Raw genomic sequence first — 20948 nt, forward strand, 5'->3', positions numbered from 1 at the left:
AGTTGGTTCAGAAACACTCAATAACTTATTGCCTTGTGTTTCCGTTGGAAATACCAACAGTTAATTTCCCCCAGCAGTTCTTCCAAATGGTAAAGAGAAAATATGCAGTTCAAGTCCAGGAAGTGTGTATTGATTTTCATAAGTCAAGAAATATATTGCAGCAAAGACAGAATCCGGTTGTATCTTGTCACCATAGGAGGATGAGATGTGAGGAATAAAACCCTCTAAAGCAGGGGTGCCCAGATCGCGGAAAGGTTTTGAGTCGATCTCGGGAGGTGACAGACTGAACGCCGCCAGGACGCTGAGGCCAGCACTTCCTCTTCTGACAGGCTTATCAAAAATATTCACTAAGATCCTAAACGTTTGTAGCTTCATTAAAAAAGAATAATTATAAAAAGTCAACGAAACATGTTAAAATTAATAATCTCAGTAATTGTTTCAACAAGGTGTTGCGCAATTCAGTGCGTTTCGGTTCCATTAACAATAAAAAAAGGAAAAAAAGGCGACTCAAAGACCGACTGACGAACAGAGCAGGAGTTTAAATTAGCTACTCAACCACTGCTGTGTTCATGAGAGGCTTATTAATAACAATAATAATAAATATCAAGTCTGGAAACCTGATATTGTAACGACTGAATGATGTGATTTTAATGTAATCTTTGCTCGGTTTGCGGGGCACAGGCGGTTGCCACAGCAACGGGTGTGCTTAAAAGACAAAGAGAGAGAGAGAGTAAAAATGTAGGAGTGATTTTGAGTTGATCGTCTTTTCGGGTTGTTTTACCTTTGTTTACCTTTGCTGTGGCTCATTACACCTGCTGTAGTTTCTGAACGTTCAATAAACGACAAACTTGGACTAATTACCTCGTTCGTTTGTGAGCATACGTCACAACAAACATCAAATAGGACAAATATATGTCATTAAGTTTTAACAAATTCTTACCTCGATAATTAAGTGAAATTAAATTAATTATATTCCTACTTCAGAAGATTTGCCTTTACATTTACTGGGCTCTTTGGGTCCTCCTATCAGTCTGTAGTTTCTCATACTGAGGTCATCAAACCAGATTTCAGATCTACCATGACTGACTGACACCTGCTGGCATCAGGTTTGCAACCAGCTTCTGACTGAGAAACCAGTAAACTGCTCCCAGTGTCAGAATCTCACTGAGGAAGAAACTGGATTAGGTTTTCTATCACTTTATTATTTCTGCTATAACTGATGTATATTCACATATAAAATAAGTCAATAGAGTTTGATTTGCAATTTTTATGTCTTTGTGTCATGAGGTAGATCTCAGGCGGCTGGTGAGAGAAAAAGTAGATCTTGCTCTCAAAAAGTTTGGGCACCCCTGCTCTAAAGCTTGTTAGAGATATAAAAGTGGCATCAAGTGGTTGTTATGGAGACAGATTTTGTTGTCTCCATAACAACCAAATTTGTCTATTTTTCATTAAAGCAAAGGATCAATATGTGGAAAAGCATCTCATGCTAAGTATGGAGGTGAATAGGTTATGCCGTGGCCTATTTCTCTTCCAAAAGCCCTTGTTAGGGTACATGGCATCATTAGCACTCAATATGAAAATGTTTTAAAAACTGGTGATCTCTCCAAAAAAATAAAAATAAAATAGCTCTATCAACACAATAATGATGCCAAACGTGAAGCAAAATCCAAACAAAATGAATCAAAATCAGCCTTCTGTGGACTGAGAACATAAGTTTATTTTGGTAGCACCATTCAAACGCAAGGCAGTCCAAAATGCTTTATTGGAGGTCAATGAAAAAGCCTTTAATGATGTAAAAGGATCAAAACTTATGTTAAGATAAAAATATTAGAGGCAAATTTAAATCTGTAGCTTGATTTTAAATCCACATCTAATCTTCCAATCTCTCATTTCCCTTTCAATTCAAAAGTCAGATTCCTCCATTTAAAAGTTGATGTATTTTAAAATCAATTCTGGAGCCAGTGCATGAAAATGCAATGAGATCCATTTTCCCGGTGTTGGTCAGGACTCTTCCAGCAGCGTTTCAGATGACCTCTTGGGTCAATTTATTCTTAAACTGCCATTTATTTAAAGTTTTCTTCACATCTTTACCAGGGATGCCTGTAACAGTAGAGGTTGCTTTGCTTGTCTTTTTGAGCACAAGTCCTTCACGGTTCTATGAGGGACAAATAATTTTAATTTCATCGTATCATTTGGCCGTCGTGGTTTTCTTTCTTTCAGTCCAGTCAGCAGAGTTAGCCGTACGCCTCTCTTTAGAGCTCTTTCTCACTACAGTGAGAATCCTGTAGGGACACATGAGAGGCTAATAAAGTGGCTCAAGCTCACACTCTGACTCACAGCGCAGCATAAAACTATACCCCCCTGGGGATTGTTTCACAAGACACTGAAAACCGCTGCAGACCCATTAACCACACACACTGATTACTTGGCCATCACGTCTGTGAAAAGCTGCTAAAACGTATAGGTTCTTATTGCCATATTTTGAGTAAAAACATCAAAATTCACTGTGTTTCTGAAATTTAGACCTACCTAGTGTTTTAGTTTTCACATTTCTTTTCAAATCTTGTTTTCTTTTTAGATAGATTCCGGGTGGAAAAAATAAGAGAGCGCTATTGTAATTTCTCTAAAAACGTCTTCCTCAGATCGCTTCATTCATTCCGTTCTTTGTGCCTGTTTCTAGTTTGTCGTGTGTTTGATCCTCGGAGCTTTGCTTCATGTCTGGAAAGTGTTGACAGGGAATTTCTTTTTTTCTGCTGTTTGACAGAATAATATAAATTAGAAAGTGTGAGATAGCAGCTGCTGACCACATGCTAGGTTTATTTTGGGGCTGTAAAGCAAACTCCGTAGAACTGTCTTCGTATGGGCAGCATAGAAGTTTTACAGCCCAGAATATGAAACCCTGCCGTCTTTTATTCCATCTTTTATACCTCACTTCTCCTCCTAACTCTTTTTTTTTCCACTAAAGGGAAATAGACAGCAGAGATTCTTTTAATGGGCTGTTTCCTACTGACAGTCCTTCATTGCAAAATACTGCAACTAGAGCTTATCTCTGCGCTGATAACAGTCCTAAATGTAATGCATTTGAACGCGTGTGCACTGGAGGGGTAATTGCATACACAAATAACATATCTGAAAATTTATATTTAGTGCAAACATGCTTAGTGTGTGTAAGAAACCAAGAAGCTGCTTCCTGTGACTTGCGGAGATAATCAGGAGCAGCTCAGGGTTACATCCAGGGTGCACATGTGTAGGCGCTTATTAATGTTTTTGTGGTAGCTGTCAATAAGAGGAAATAAAGGCGACATATACTTTGATTCACCGTTAGCTTTTATTGCAGATTTAAAGCAGAGACAAGACTGCTTAAAGAATACATCGTGAAAACCACCCACATCCTCATCAATTCTTTTTTTTTTTTTTTTTGTCAGCATCATAAAACACATGAAGTTACTGAAGTAGTTGAAAATGTCCTACGTTTTTAGCTTTATCAGGAACTTTTCATTCTTGTAAGGAATGCAGAGGCTCCTGTAAAATTTCCTTACTTTATAAAGAAGGTTGGGGACAGAATTACAACAAAACCTTTACTACAAATATGTCAAAAAGTGTCAGGTACAAGAACAGAATATTTTTTTATGATGGCTTCTAGAGGTGTGCCGATCAATTGGTCACCGATCATAATCGGCCGATTTTTGTGAAAAAGTGCGTGATCGGCGATCATTGGCTCTTGTTGCCGATACCGATCACCTGCATCTCATTTTGCAGCCTGCCTGTGCAGCTGGTCTCCTCTTTCCTTCACACTGTGCAAACGCGCAGCAACAAATCCTAAGCGATGTGGAACTATAACGCACTGAGTGAATGGGGATGTTTGCGTGTTGCGGCGGAAAATTGAAGCACATCAAAATGCATCAACACAACGAAGCTAATACGACATAATAACAATGCCATACTTGATGGAGTTTGGCTACATCGAGGCTCACTGCAGTAAAAAAGACATATGGAGGATCAGATGGCAGGTAAAGCAGCGCACGGCTACAAACACTCACCCGGATTAGCATGACGGTCAGAAAGCTAAACAAATAACCCGGCAAATTATTTAAGTCTTCGAGCTGCGATGTAAGACGCTGGTTCTGTTTTCGCTGTTGAACTGCTGCTACGCGCTACAGGTAGTAATATTTCACAGACGGAGCGCCGCTTCTGCTCCACCTGGTAGTGACTCTCACACCGAACCTCTGCTTAAAACTGCAGCATCTAACCTAAAAAAATACATTTTACATACGTATTAAAACTTTCGCTGTCCTAACATAAGACTGATAATAATCTAAAAAAATTATCGATCTCCCTGCTCTGCATAATTACTCCGCTCAGTCAGAAACAGCCACTCAGAACTAGCGGTAATCAGCTAGCCGCCATGCTATCAGGAAGTATTCATTCAGTAACTCTGGATTGTTTATTGTAATGGAACCTGTATTTGCCTTTGAATGTTAAGTTTTATACTTGAATTTTTTTGGCAATGTTGAGAGATTTTTATTTTGGTTCTACATTATTTAGCCTCTTCAGAGCCTTCATATGTTATCAGTCTGTTAAAGATAGTATTACCGATAGCAGTACAATTTGCACAATGCCTGTTTTGTTTAGTTTTCTTCTTGGAAAAAGTTATTGAAAACAAGTTTTTGTCTAAATTAAGGTGAATTCATGGTTCCTTTTTCCACATAATGTAACCGGTAGTGTTTATAATAAAAAAATTAAAAAAATTATGTGATCGGTATTGGTAATCGGTATCGGTGATCAGCCCTCATAGGTGATCGGTATCGGCAGGAAAAAACCTGATCGGCACATCTCTAATGGCTAGATAATACCCCAGTATTTAGATGAAAAGATGGCATCCATTGTGTAGCCGGTCGATGTTGGATCGTCTGCTAACTGGATCCTCTGCCCTTTGTAGTTTACATGCGGTGCTGTGCAAATGTTTTATATCGCTCATAACTTCTTTGAGTCAATAGGTTTGCCACTGTGTTTACATCTGTGAAGCTACATGACTTGGTTTTTACTCCAATGTGTCATCTTGAATTGTCACTTTATCTCAGTCTTTTAGTTTCTTCCGAGCGCTAATATCACAGTGCTACAGTCAGTTATCTGTAGACTCGTAATCAAAATGCAAGAATCGACACAGTTTGTGCGTGTGTGTGTTAATGTATGTGTGCGCGTGTGTGTGTAGGTGTGCATGTGCGTGTGTGTGCGTGTGCGTGTGTGTGTGTTGATCTCTGAGGTCTTTTCTTTAGTGTTTTTACTGATCTTCAGTGCAGTTCTTGTATCTGACCATGGCAGCATTGGTGCAGTGGTGGCTTAAAGAATTAGAAAATTGGACAAGTGGAGGACAAAAGAAGAAATGTCGGAGCTGAAACACTTTGATAAAGTCAAGTCTTATAGAGAGCGAGAGAACAAAGCCGAACCTTGTAGTTAAGCATCGAGAGCTGAGTTCTCAGCTAACAGCTGTTTGAGAATAATTGTCTTTGAGTTAAACTCCTATCTACATGTTGAACTTTGTTATTGGTATTTGTATTTGTCATATTTTGTATTTGTCATATTTCCAATAAAAGAATGGGATTTGATGGGACATTAATTTCTTTGATTTGATTAAAAGACCATTTATTGCTCAAAAAGGCTAAATCTGTTTTATAAGAGGAAAAGAAATTCAATTAAAATTCACTAGAAGCAAATTATAAAAAATTTTTGTCAACTTTTACACAATAGTTGACTAATAAAAGATTCAGTAAATACTTATTACTGAATCTTTTAGAACAATGCTGGCCAATCTTATCCGTTCAGACATGCTGTTTTATCTAAGTATAGTCAACATAACAATGTAAAATGGACATTTGGTTCCCCATACCATCTCAATAAAGCGCTTCAGCAAATAAAGTCAACAGAGACGAGATAACAATGTACAGATCCTTGGATCTGAACGCTGAGAAGAGCGACGGCTAAAGAGGAGAGACGGAATTCACACAGACAAAATGAAGTCACTGCGCTGAGTGAAAGGATCTTACTTTTTAATTCTCTTTGTGTGTTTGCTGAGTGACGATGAGCACAGAAGGCCGGCGCAGACGCACTGCAGCGTTAAATATAGCTCGCTAACACACACTCACACTGCTTCCCCTCTTAAAATGCTTCCTCTGCACTTAAATCCTGGTATTCCACAAGGGGAAGAGTTTGGTCTGTTTGTTTTATCTGTGTGAGTGTGTGTGTCTGTCATGGACACGTCTCATGGGGGGTCTCGACTCAGAACCGTTAAACGCTTGCATCTCTGTCACTCTTCTCGTCCTCGTTCCCACGCTAAGCAGACACACTTCAGGAACCCATTGTTGCTGTATTCTAGTTTTTATTTAGCCTGAAGTTTATAATTTTAAAAATATATATTAACATATACATAGTGAACAACTGGAAAGTGGAAATATTCTCTTTACTTTCAGTAGCAACCGATGTTTTGGAGTAGCGTAGATTGTGATTTTTTTGTCTCAAAGTGAGGCATTCTTGTCAAGTGGAAGGGGAAAAGGTACATGTGTTGTGCATTTACAAAGAATGTGGTGAGCGTTTGCATTCAGCCCATCTGAGTTTTTGTAGAACCAAGTTTTACTACAAATGGAGCTGGAGGTTTTCTGGATCATGTGTCGACCAGCTCTGGCCATTTAGAGACTTAAATCTTCTCTTTAGTTTTAGGAAATATCAAGTCAGCTTTTTGTTATCCTGCTTGGAGTTAAACCTTCACTCTACAAGGATTTTCTAATTGAGTTCCTTCTGAAAGCATTTTTTTGAGTTTCATTTAGTCGTATTAAAGCAAAAGGGGACAAAGTAAAAGGTTATGCTGTACATTTATGTTTTTTGTTATTTTTGCAGAGCACTTCACAAACTTTTTCCCTCTGTTTCCCAGTTATGCTGCATTGTGTTGGTCCATCACTCAAAATGTTTATGAAACGCATCGAGTTTATGGTCCAAACACAACAAGATGTGAAAAGGTTCGATGAGTATGAATACAAAACAAATGGACTGTTTGCTATTGTTTTTACTCTCTTAATTAAGTCACAACTAATAATAATAATAACTAATAATAACTAAGAATAGTGTGTAGTATTTGCTTGACTTGACAGTCACAATACCCCAGTTATGTAAACTTCAGTGCTTTCTACTCTTCATGGTTGAATTTAATAATGTTTTTTGTATTGTCCACACTAAAGTATTTTTCAAGTCTGCATTTCACCCACTTCCATCCATATCTGCATGCCCTTCTGTTTCCCTGACTTGTAAATTCTTAAACCAGCCATCATGATTGTTTTGCTTTGTTTTTGTTGCATTTTTATCTTTATTAATTAAACATATTTTTCTGTCCCTTCCTGCAGATTCTCTCTCCTCTCCTGGACCTCAATCAGAATCGCAATAAACTAAAGCTGTACATAAGTCACCTGACCTCACTGTGTCAGGAGCGTGACCCAATCATATTGCAGGACTTTGCCCCGCCCCCATCTTATCGCCGTTCTGACTCCGCCTCCTGGCACACGCAGCTGCACAGCATGTCAGAGGAGCAGGTGAGGGTTCTGTTTTGCATAATTGTGACGATAAGAGAAAAATTTGTTTTTCTTTAATTCGTGAGATTATTAAGCTATTTATTACCCAGTACAGGAGAAAAAAAATATTTCTTGAGGTTGTAAAACCGGCGTCGATGTGCGCATCTTGGCATGAGTATGAGTGGAAGACGAGGCCCACACTGGTTGGCTTGGCAGGTTTTTGGCATTACCTTTGACATTTGTAAAGAGATTTACTCCAGCAGGTCACCTGTTGACAAGCACCTGGCTGCACAACAAATACCGGATAAGACATTTTATTTCATCGTACAGTGCAGGGAGTACACTCCGCCTCAGCTGCTTGGCAGGACGAGGGAGGTGGGTTCATGTGCAGCTCGGAGCAGCGAGACGGTGGAAGAGTTTTTTATTTTGCTGTCAAGATCGGAGCAGCGAGAAGACAAGTTGGGGCTCAGGGAATGCCTTCATGTTGCTGCATTATCATAGTAACCACTTGTGTTTTCAGGCTTTCAATATAAACAGTGCATTATTCAATTAAACAAATTGGGTCTGTCGAAGGCTTCCTCTTCCTCCATATTGAAAACATATCAGCCAAAACATGGTTGCTACATGTGGTATGCATTGAAGGCGGTAACTGTAGACGCAGACACACTCGCGCAGCTCGGTGACAGAGTGTGCGGTTTGGTTACCAGTTTCCTACAGTCTCCATGAAAGCCTTATTGTACGTCTCAATGCTGAGAAACGTCTCTGTTTAGCATGAGCGCTTCACATATGGCGTAGCATGGTTTCCTGTCGCTTTGAATAAACTCGGAAAATAGAGAATCAAGCTGTCATTTAATCCCAGGGCGCATTCGCCGTTCTGCGGGACTTTCTCAGGCAGAAAAATATAACGCATATTTTTCATCATCAGCCCAAAATGCAGACTTTATGTTGTGGTCTTGAGGTCAGACATTAGCTTTTAAATGCAAAGCGTGCTCTATTAAAACTGATTATGTGGGCAGCTGTTAAAGCTTATCTAATAAGGAATGCAGACTGCTCGTGGTTTCAAACAAGTCAAACGTACAGCTGAGATGAAAAACGATCCAAGTTTTCTTATAAATTCACTGGGCTTCACTCGCTTCTTGATTTTTACGGGATCCTCACTAAGAAGCCCTGCTGTATCACACAGCGATCTATAACCTGTGTAAATCCAGCTGTTTGGTTTGTTAAAGAATATTAGGGAGGACACCAAATCATGACAATCACAGAACGCAGCTGGAAAATTAAGGTTAGAGTTGTGGAGAACTTGAAATATGTCCAGGGCTGAACTTCGACATACTATTCAGTCCAAAATAGAGAAAGGCACAAATCTGACAGTTTTGTGTTTGATTCGTCTTAGAAGTTGGCGCTCGAAGCTGAAAGGGACGTTGCAATGAGGGAAAACAGTGAGATTTGTTGTTTGTTTTGGTGCTAAAAACTATTAGCAAGAGTTTTTTTCTCCATTTTCTCCCATGAAGATGAAAAGAAATAGCTGTTTGGGTACTAAATGTCCCACTGCTTTAATGATATAACTGTCATTAAAATTTTCACACTGGCAACTTTCTCTGCCAGTTACATGGGTGGCAGCCATATTGGATTCAAAACTGAAAGAATGTGCTTATATATTAGCCAGTGACACTGGTGACTTATGGGATGTTAATGACTCATAGCAATCTGTTCATGTTAGCTGTAGCTTTATAATAAACACATTAAATTACAGCGTTAAATGAACGCTGTATTAAATGACTTTGGACTTCAGAAAGAAATAAACGTGACCTGCCTCTGACATGTTAAGCTAACTGCGTTATTACAAGGACACATCCAGGCTGAAAACACCAAAATAAGAGCCTGTCCTTCTCTTTTTGTATTTAACATCTCAACTATTAAGAAGTGGGAGTTGGGGCTTTCAATCTGAGTTTAGAAAATGTTGTTTTCCGATACTATACCAAATTCTCCAGCGTGGAGTGAGGAAAAGAAAACCCTCCAAACCATATTTATTGCATAGTTATTGTTGATTTCTTGGAGGATAAACATAGTTCTAATGGGGTAACTATTGCATTCTTTTGCATTTATTGCATAGTGAAGTAAATAGGAAAATATTACAACACAACATTTAAAAAATCATTATTAAATGCTTGTGGTAATTTAGGCCTAGTTACAAACAACACAAGTCTGCAACTAGGTTATAAAGTGACCTAGATGTCATGAATTTTATGAAAACGTTTTTAATTCATTAGAGAATTGACTTGGACTTGGACTCGAGACTTGGAGAAATTACTTGTTAACATCTAAGCTATATATATATGCATTGCATTATTTTAAGTAAAAGAAATGCATTGTATGTATATATCAATGCTTTTTTTTCTGGGGTATCCCCAGAAAAAAAATCAAACTTTCAGAATGAAAAGATTTTAACTTTTAGATTAAAATGTCCCCCTTTTATTTTTGTCCATGTGTTTCTTTTCATTTTGCCCTTGGAGTTTCTTTACAGTCCTCCTTTTAGGTTCATGTATCCCAAAGTCATTACATCAACACTGTATTTCTTAGTCACATCTCATTCACTCCATTGCAGAGCCTGTTTTGAGGTTTTTAAGCCTTTACAAGGTATATTTTTCAGTGGGATGTTTCCCTTAACAGTAATTCATTTCACAATTTGAATCTTTCTCCCTATTTCTCTGTCCAAACCCACCCAGAGTCGGGCAGTGCCACTTGGCGCCATGCATGTTTTTTTTGTTTTTTTTTCAGCCACCAACCAAGCTTACACACAATTGCAAAGAACACACTGGCAGTCTTTCATTCAAGACCGTGTTTCTCATTTTCCTTCATCATGTGTCGCCTTCACCCTGACTGACCCTGTTAATATGCACTCAGGCTCACACACGGTCTCCCACCAGACCACCGTACCTCAATGTGCCAGCCTCTCTTTTTCTTTTTTTTTTCTGTTTTGTGGTGACTGCGTGCGTTTTACAAGCCTTTGCTTGGCTCTGTTAAAATGCCCGGCACTCTGTAAAGCCATTAGCATTGCACCGAAATAGCATGTAAAACACAAACTCATACAAAATGTAGTACAGGATTTTTACAGCTGATTTAACATGAATGCACAGTTATCATATGGGACCAGAGAAAGCCTCTGTATTTGACAATCAGTTTCTGCTAACACAGTACAGTAGCTCATGCAAATTTCTACCTACAGAGTGAAAAACAGACACACAAAGAGACATAAATATGTTTTAAAATCTATTAATGTTTTTACTTCTCGATGCAATGCGTTGTAAAAATTAATAAATGCTTCAGGATTAAATATTTTCTACTGAAGCAGCACTACATGGTATAACAATTTCATTATTGGATACTAAGATGACTTATAAATCAGATCTCGGGAATTGAATGTAGTAAACCTGGATCCAAGTCATTTGAGTATTTTTTAAGTATTAATAAGTTTAGGTATTACAGCATGTCCTTGGAAATATAGTAACCCAGTAAATTTGCAGCCAAGCAGCTCATAGCCTATGGTATTGCTCTTCTTATAACAACTCTTTATAATAACCCACTCCAGTTTCTTTTCCTAATGTTTCAGTGCCATTTTTATGCCCTTTCCTGCATCCTTATGGCAACGTAGAAACTTCTCAAGATCTCCAAATGGACTGCTCACTGACGTTTTGTCCGCATCCAGCATTTCATTTAGTCTAGATCTTTTATCAAGCAACAATGCATGGAGTTGAGATTAAACCTGCATTTTCCTCACTCTCTTTCTTCATCATTAAAATCCATGTTCATTTTAGTCATTAAGGATGAAGAAGTGCTGCTATAGCGTTGATACTCTAAATGCAATAGACCTGAAATACAAAAAATGTATGCAAACAGTATTTTGCACTTGCAATTTTGCACACATTGATACTTAAATAATGACTTCCCTTTAATATTATGTACAGTTATATAGTGAATGTTTTATGCATCTAATGGAAATGTCAGAGAACCCGATGATGTCCTGCTTATTGATCTGACAGATTTCATAAAGATATATTTATAAAAATTATCTTAAAAAGTCTAAACTGAAATAAAATGTTATGAAAGTAAAGATTCTAATATTAATTAAGCATTGTATTTAAAAAATGACAAACTTCTTGATGCATCTGTTTAAAATGAGAACTTTTTTTTATGGATCATCATGTTTCCCAGAAGAAATTAATATCAATTATCCACAACAGTATATTTTTTAAATCCTATGTCTCTGATTTTATGTCGGAAGTGTTTAATGTTACGAACAAACTCTGAGCACATAAACAGCATAAGGCTGGAAGCGTTAGGAAAACTGTAAAGGCCACTTGGGGTGATGTATTTCCCACACATGTGATGTGGAGAGAGTGTGGATGGATAGATCAGATAAAGCGGAAGCATATTTGTTCTGCACGAACACATGAGTGATGGATGTCAAAAAGCTTTCACTGTGGATTTTCTTGAACCACAGATGTTAAGGAATCGGGCCAGTTGTGGTCGAGGCTGGTAACATGCTGCAAGGCAACGCTCTATTGTTTAGTCAGACTTTTCCGAAGCATGAAAGCAGCAGAGTTGTGCAAATTGCTCCTATGTACATGCATACATTTTTGACATTTGCTTGGACATGTTTGCCTTTGAATATTTTCTTAATGGACCCTAAGCAGGTTTCCTCCCTTAATGTGTGTTTGTTTCATCTTTCTGTTTAACTTCAGCTTAACTGCGAAGTAACGCTGTCTTGTACAGCGAGGTTATCCTGAAAGCACTGTTTTCTCTGCCATAGTCATAATAATAAGCTTTATGGCTCAATGACGCCTCTAATGAGCACTGAAGAGAGTTGGCATCAGAATTTTCCGCTCTCCTTCACAAACTCAGGAAGTCTCTTTCTGTCCCTATTAATGGTCTGAAGTATGGCAGTAAAAGAAAAACGTATATTCTGTGTTTTTATTCGTGCGAATGCATGTGGGTGTTGCTCCGTCTTACCGTTTGGAAGCGCTCTCTAGAATTTGTGGTGGATGTTTGCACTAGAGTATGTGTTACTGTTAGTCTATTTAAGTCTTTAGCTTATACGTTTGTGTGTGTTTGGTGCCATAAAGAAAAAAATGAATGAAGTGTTATTGGCTGAAATGTAAGCGTGTGACTCTATCAGCTGAAACTTAAATAGTTCCAGGTTAACTGTGTGTTTTTTGGCCTGCTCAAACTGGAGAAACTTCAGAAAAATGGATTTTGAATCCGCTATGTACAACTCTCGCAAGTTATTGAAATGAAACAAGCCAGAAAATTACAGAATTTAGATGTCAATCTTATGATGTGATCTCTTTATTTTAAGAGGAAATTGGGTCTTTTTTATACAATGAGAGAAATGTTGGATTTTTGCCAGGTGGATAATAAAAGTTGTTTTTAAAAAGCGGACACAAATTTGAATATTGACATCAAGTTAATTTATTTCAATTGTTAAATATAGCAACTTAAGTTATATAGATTTAATAAACAGTTACATATTCCAAGCATTGATATCCGATTTTGATGATTATGGCTTACAGGAGGTTATCACAAAAAAGGTAAATGCTGAAGAAGCTGGCAGTTCTCAAAATGCTGAAAGTTCAGTGGAAGAAAAAAGTGTTAGAAAATGCAGGGGAAAAAAAAGCTTGAGATATAATATTCTGTTAAACATGCAGACGCATTCAATAACTTAATATTTTATTGAAAAAATATTTTATTTCAGTTAATTCACTAAGAGAAGCACATAATGTATATTAATAAGACAAATTGAAGCCTTTGCTTCTCGTAATTATGACAGTTTCCTGCTTGCAGCTAATAAAAACACATTAGCTTAGGATATTACAGCAGACAACAAAAAAATAATACAACTTAATAAGATGTATGTTTGTGTGCTGTATGCATGAACTTCTTTTGTTCATCAATAATGGCTTTTCTGCCAGTGTCTGTGCAATTATCTGAGCACAGAAAATCGTAGCGTTTGCTTTGTTCTAGATACACAATAAAACAAATTAGGTTCCCAGTGGGTATTATCGCTGTTTTTCCAGTTTTATCCCCTGATGTCCAGAGGCGAAATGATTCCCTCCTCCCTGGCTGGCAAGAACAATGTGTGTCCATTGATGCGTCTGCCTGAGAGCCGCCCGTCTCTTTAAGGTCACAGATTGGGCGAATTCTGATTGACAGGACTTACGAAAACAGGACAGGGCAGAGCTGGAACTAAAACATCACCGCTGATAGTGCAGACTGTAAATACTGAGCCAACAATGGGAGTGGAAGTCCAGCTGCGTCTGTGTCAGTAGGATTTTAGCATCCGCTATGATTTAAACATTCAGTCGTGGTAAAAACGGGGTGCATCCTCTGTTGTAGCTCGCAAGAAACTACATAGAATTGTAAATCCAGGCTGTTACATGAACATTTTACCTTGATCATATTTTAACAAATAATGTACCCCCATATACTTCACAATAAATGACTTAATAGACATTTGTAGAGTTTGGGGGGTAAGGTTTAGCGATTGTGTTCCTGCAGAAAGTCAGAACCATCCATCTGTTGTGTGTTGTGGTTTGGAGTCTCTAGTCTAGGCTTTCATCAAGCATCTCTGCTTCCTCCTTCAAGGATGATTGTTTTCTCTTTAAATAAAAGCACATATAATCATTTTGACTATTGCACGCGCCCACACATGTGCATTCAGTGGATTTCATCACGTACAGAACAATAGATTGACTTGTCTCCTGCCGCCATATGGCACAAAAAGCTCCAAGCTACCCCGAACCTGTCCAGGAAGAAAATCTGAAATGATTTACACAACTTTACTGGGACTTTTGTGTCCTCATAGTATGACCAAAACAGATACACAGAAGAAGAAAAAAACTCACACTCGACCAGGTCTCGGTACCTATTTCATAGCAACACATCCGTAAGCACACACACACACTTTGGCCTTCACTGGTCATTACTGACAAACTGCTGGTTTTCAGAGTTATTGAATCCAGGCTTAATGGCTTTACCAGACAACCTCTTTTCACATGCCTATGTCTTTTTCTCTGACTTTCTCTCCTTTCACCCTTGAACTTTCCCTCTCTCTTTTTTTCATCTCCTCGTCCTTTGTGTGCCTCTATTGCTTTTCTCCATCCTTGTAAATCCGTCTTTTAATCTTCCTGTTCATATTGACTTTCCTACTGTCGGTGACCGGGCTGCTCACTCTTCTTCTCACTTCAGCTGCTGCCTTTCCTTTCCTCGGCTGTGTTTCCCTCCATTTCCTCCTTCAACGGTAATGCAAAAACAAGCTGGTATTGGCGACAGGTGAAGGCCAAAGACCTCAATTTACACACAAAATAAAATGTGCAGAAAGCTGCTTTCCACTCTTAGTTCTTTCCCACTTTTTATCCAAAGTTCTGCCCTCCTCACAGAGTTAGCCATAACAGAGGTCCAGCTTCACACTTTTCTCCTACATAAGTGGTGCAGATGTTTCCCTCAACAAGTTCAAGTCATTTGTAGTTGCTATACTGGAAGAATTTACTTCATAATGGTTGTAAAACACTGTAGACATGCGCCCAAAAGCAACACTTATTCCTAACAGCTGAAATTTGTCTTTCCTGGAAGCATGGAGAAAGTATAATGGCGTTCTTTCATCCTGCTGGCTGGCAGTGTGCAAACAACACGTGGGGGAGGGGCAGAGCTGTCGCTCTTTAATCCAAACAGCTGCGACAGGAAGACTTAAATCTATATATACATATAAATATCAACCTTCTTTTATCCAGCTGATTATAAAAGCTTGATATAGAGTAATCATAGTCATCTCGTTTAAAAGATTTCCAAATATAGGAACCATATTTTGTAACAATTAAGACCTTTGAAGCCATAACTATTTATATTATCTAGAGAGGCACCAAAGAAATGAGCTTACAGCTCGTGATGCTAACCAAGCCAAGCGCTAAAGCTAACACGCTAAAGACAATGTTTAACGTCAACTCTCCAATCATTTGACTTTGTACCTTTGTGTTGAAATTTCCTCCCTCGCAGTGACCGCCCTCATCAGGTATAACACCACAAATGCTAAAAAATGATTGGCCACTGCTTAAATATAAATCTTTTAAATGCTGCTAATCACAGCCCTAAATGCCAAATAATAAACTGGTAGATCAGATGTTGACCACTAACCACTAATCGATGGTTTACTAGTCGTCCTTTCTTGTGAATCCAAAAACTTGTGAAGAAATTGTGAATTTTTTAGTTTTTTGTTTTTTTTTTTGCAATTTCAGGAATTTAAATGATCAGTATTAGAAAGAGAAGGCTTACTTTTTCTGTACTGAAAATGTTTTTTTATATATCTTTTTTTCTTCTTCTTTTAAAATTTGTGTGTCTCATCTTGTTCAAAGCTTTAATTTGAATAAAACTGTAAACTCAACAATCACAGTTTGGGATTTTGCTCAAGTGCTTTTATCTTCCTTAGATTGTTTCGCTCTGACTACGCAATTACCGCTGCGGTCTTTTTCTTGTTTACTTCTGCAGCACTTTATATTGTCAGGCCAGCTCTGTGTATTTGGTCCACAAGGGCCAATTTAAGCTTTAAGCCTTGTTTATAAGCCTTGTAAGTCCTGTTCCCTCTGAAGCTCCTCCATGTAGTTAGAGCGCAGGCTTCAGATTCATGAGCCCCGTTTGTTGGACGGTGGAAGCCTTTGAAGGTCGCGCTTGTAAATATGAATCTGTTCCTGAAGTGAGTTTAGCTTTCTAAATAGCCTATAAAAATAAAATTACCAACTGATTCTCATTTGCCCACCAAACACTTTCTCCAGAGATGTTAAAGAGCGCAGTGTTTCAGTCCTCCAGGAGCAGTTTTAGCCACAAGTCGTGGAGCAGTATTCCCACCACAGCTCGTTAGCTCGCGTTATTAGCGGAGCTGCCTCCGCTACGACTGAGCTGGACATAATGTGGGCACTTTTGGGCTTGGTGCAGCACCGGCAGCCAACTTATGAAGCATTTTACACACTGTGTAGTCTGTACGGGCAAAATGGTTAGAATAAAAACAGGCAGAAGGATCGAAGTCTGTAGAGGCCAATTTATATTTTTGTTGCTCGTAATAGTATTTCTATAGCACCTGTTAGTGTTTCTGCTTTTCCTTAGACTTTACATCATATAATCTCCCCCATTATAGAGTCAAAATAGGTAAAAATATGCCCTCCAGACATTTTCTCACTCTGTCTCTCTTTGAGCTGAAGACTTTTAGTTCTGTATTTCTTTTATATTTAACTGTCATTGAGGTATTTTTTTTTATTATAAGACAAGAACATTTGCTTCTTTGCAGTCTAAGTTTATTTAAAATGGATATTTCACAGACGCGGATGGTTACGATGTAAAGAAATATGACACTTTTTGTAAATATTTTAGTGTAAATGCAGCCCCTACGGTTTGAACAAAACGGTGCCAATCAAATAAGAAAACCATTAAATGCCCTCTGTCTTGTCTTGTTCAGTTGCACTGATTATTTTAGGCATTTTACTTTTAAATTAAAGTGCGTGTATCTGAAGCCATCGCCTGACTTTGACGTCTTTATTTTTGCTAGCTCGGCTCCTCCAAGACTGTCAGACCAAACCGCATACAGCAGCAACGGCTACCCAACACTGTATTACTGCTGCTGTAAATGCAGTGCTTTGTATTCTTTGTTACATCATCTTTTTAATAGGCCAACAAAAATCCCCCCAAAAATTATGGCTTTCATATCTCTTTACAAATAAAAATCTGAAAGTCAGGCCTGTATTTCTTTTCAGCCCTTCTGCTGGTACATCTGCGATCCTTTTGGGGTTTGTCTCACCAGCTCTCCACATAAAGAGTGTGCTATATATATATATATATATATTTTTTTTTTTTTTCTTCTCTGAAGAATATTTAATGCTCAGTTAGAGTCAATGGAGAGAATCTGTGAAAAGCAACGTGACCGGACCGTTCTAACAGGTGAACACGCCTTGATCTCAGCCGTTCCATCGCGGTCGTTCCCTTGTGACTGCAGCCTTGGGGTCGTTTTCCACCTTGAAGGTTTGCCTCCACTTTTGCAGACTCCACTGGGTGTTCTTTCAGGATTGGCCTGCATTTAGCTCCACCGATATTCACATCAACTCCACAAATGAGAATTCATACGGCTTTCTTTCAACAACTCGCAGTGAATAATCCGAAAGTAGACTTCACCGCCTGAGTTGTGGATCTGTCCAGGACCTATAAAGTTACCTCGGGCCTCTTGGCTGCTCCTCTGATCGATGTTCTCTTTGCCCAGACTGTCAGTTCAGGTGGACAGCTTTGTCTTTTTATGGTTTGTAGTTGTGTTTTGTTGTTTCCACTTTCCGGTGATGGATGGAAGAACAGATCTCCGTGAGGCGTTCACAGTTTGGGGTTTTGTTTAACAACCTAACCCCGTTTTAAACTTCCTGCTGCGTTCACGAAGCTGCCTGGTTATGAATGTTCTCGCTAAGACGGTCGGAGAACATCTGGATCCATACTAAGATTAAATTACGTTCAACTGGATTCTGTTTAATAAGCGAGTGACCCCTGAAGGTAACTGGAATTAGCTGTGGGTTTTATTAAGGGACATGAGATCAAAGAGGGTCGAATACGCTTTCAAACTACAACTTCTGCCTTTTTCTTTTCACTTTGCACTACAAACTGTAAACTGCAAAGAAGTATAAGGGGAGGGAATACATTTTTTGCAGAACGCTATAGTTTTACTGGAAGATGAGCTGACCCTGATCTGAGGAGACACAAGACTCTCTACCCAGAACATTCTTGTTAAATGAGTCAAATCACGAGGAAGTTTTGGTGTTTCAACAAACAGCCATGAAGTAAACGGATACAAACATTTGGCTTAAGTTACTGTAAATTAAAAACCGTCCTCAAAAGAAACCCTCCGTCGTAAAATGATACATTTGTTCTTCCTCTCCTTTGTTTCCTTTTCTCCCCCCTTTTTGCTCTCCGTTTGCGAGTGTTTGTTCATGCTCCTATCTTCCTTTGCTGACTTATGGTTTCTTTAGAAAACATTCCTCCGCAAAGAGGTTCAGGCCCTGCAACACGTGTCAGGAGGTCAGTGCATACACACATCTTACCTGTCATCCTCATTCTCGAGCTGATAACCTGTGTGTGAACGAACGCGGGGCACGGGCCGCTCCAGCAGAGTGTGTGTGTCTGTGTGTGTCGCTGTAAGGCCGATAATGATCAATCATGATAATGGAGCTTTAATTGCTGCAGTAAAAAAAAGCAAAACAGACCCTCTCTGTGTAACAGACACACACGTAACCCCTTCACCTTCATCTTCCCTTCTTTGCTCAGACCCTTCTGCCACTCGGTTAATCAGGATTGGATCTTTAACCTCATGTTGTGCGCTCCCTCACCTGTCACCGTAAAAACTGAACTACTGTGTCCATATATTCTGGCAGTAAGCACAACTGTGGTTTTTTTTTATGTTCTCCATTTATATCAATCTTCTACGTTTCTTTATTTTATTTTATTTTTTGTACCACACGCTGAGATCTCACGAAACACGATCAGCAACAGATCTAAAATACAGCGTTCAAATTCATAATGCAAAACTCTGAAACGGATTCAGCCGTAAAGCTCTTGGTTTAGATGAAGACGTTTATCGTTCAGCAGCAAGTGGGACTTTCTCTTTGGGATATAAACGTATGAGACCGCTTAGCAAAACGTTTTGGTTTGTAACACCCATTGGAAGATTATAATCTTTGTTATTAGAAGTCACGTTTCACAAGTTTCAATCGGTTTAATCAGACCCATTTTTGCATCATTTCTTTAAATCACCGAAAACATCATAATAATAAGGAATAAAATAGTTTATTGTTGAATTATTCAATTCTATTCATCACATATAACTCCCAGAAGAGGTAAGTGTACTTCATTGCAACAATGTAATACATTCATATCTTTAATGAACAAAAATAAAGCTTGAAATAGGCAATCCAGTAAGACGTTAGCTTGTACGTGAAGAAATTTATTGAATATGTAACGTAAGATCATCAGGTTGAAAACTGTTCCAAGATCAACAGCGGTAGAGACTCATATTCCCCATATAATCTTTCCTAACAAGCTAATAAAACCAAAGGCCTCTGCATAACATAAACAGCCTCATCAGTTATCAGGACTGATTATTTTTTTTCATTTCTGGTCTGGATTCACAGCTTATTGTTCGGTTCATCCCTCAAATTTGTGTTTTTGGTTTAAAAGAGGAAGATACAATAGGCTAGGATGGAACAAGAGAATTATGCTTTGCACCTAAATAAGAATAATAATGAAGTTATTTAAAAATAAACACCTGATTCTGAAAGGCAACAGATGCTCTTGTCAATTGTTCAGTATCTCAAGAAAAAGTTAAAGAAAAAAAAAAAAAAAAACACAGTCCACTGCCAATCACATGATGCAAATCTTGTCTGATTTGTGCAGGAGTATTGCTCATAAAGTATGAGGATTAAATAAGACATAACAATTCAAAGATATTTATATTGTTGTGATCTGTTGATCCCCTCAGAAAGAGCTGTGCTGGTTTACCACCACAACCTTAAATTGTTGCTATGCGGAAGGACGGATCCATTGTTTCGTGCCGTTTACACAGCCGTCTGAAAGTTGCAGCAGAAAACAAGATTAGACATTGCATTGCATCTGTTATTGTTAGATTTTATTGAGTCTGTACAAACTGCAGCTTCTTTCCCGCTCTGAGTTTACAGTAATGCTGCCCAGTGAGGTTTTCTGTTGATCTGGAAAGAACCGACCCAGAATAATGATCTGCTTTGTTGGAAGAGTTTTATTGATTGAAATACCAACCAAATCACTGTGACCGCAATATTTTATGTTTCTACTTGCCTCCATACTTTTATCTCAGGAAAGAACCAAATCTGACCTCTTCTTTAGACTTCAAGTTCACCTAAGTTACTTCCAGCTTGAGTGGATTTAATAGTCCCTTGTAAGACAACAGGAAGTTTGCATTAATTATATTTTTATTCAATTATGGGTTAAAACATTTTGAAATTTGTGTCTTTGTATAAAGAAAACCAAGTAATATTGTTCGGTAAATTTCCTGTTTTTTCAGTCTGTTTACTGAAGTCCACTTTGCTTTTAGAGACTTTTGGCTGTGAAGCAGATATGTTGTGGATTCTTCTTCAAAATAAAACCTGCATATAGTGTGTGTGTGTGTGTGTGTGTGTGTGTGTGTGTGTGTGTGTGTGTGTGTGTGTGTGTGTGTGTGTGTGTGTGTGGGGGTTTAATCTGCAAGGTTGCTTTTTTGTCTGTGTGTTTGTGGTTTTGTTTTACCCAATTTGACGTTTCTTTTTATCGTTTTCGACCGATTTTGTCAAGCGTGGGTCAAGGTCGCTT

The 20948-nt window shown here is 38.4% G+C and overlaps 1 protein-coding gene across 16 annotated transcripts in view; it reads left to right on the forward strand.

Annotated features, from left to right (window-relative positions):
• Positions 1–20948, forward strand: part of LOC103459282 (ELKS/Rab6-interacting/CAST family member 1-like) — a 125956-nt gene that overhangs the window by 98354 nt on the left and 6654 nt on the right. For 12 of the 16 annotated variants that reach the window (XM_008400730.3, XM_017302865.2, XM_081603844.1 and 9 more), the window contains one exon: positions 7392–7577. The exons of 1 other annotated variant lie outside the window; for it this stretch is intronic. In XM_008400730.3, the coding sequence (XP_008398952.1) occupies positions 7392–7577 (186 nt within the window). Of the gene's footprint in view, positions 1–7391; positions 7578–20948 lie in introns of those variants that run through there. 3 more of the 16 variants (XR_001776221.2, XR_532714.3, XR_532715.3) reach the window with 1 other exon arrangement.

This window comes from Poecilia reticulata, chromosome 23, assembly GCF_904066995.2.
Source record: "Poecilia reticulata chromosome 23, P_reticulata-male-v2, whole genome shotgun sequence".
In the NCBI taxonomy this organism is placed as follows: Eukaryota; Metazoa; Chordata; class Actinopteri; order Cyprinodontiformes; family Poeciliidae; genus Poecilia; species Poecilia reticulata.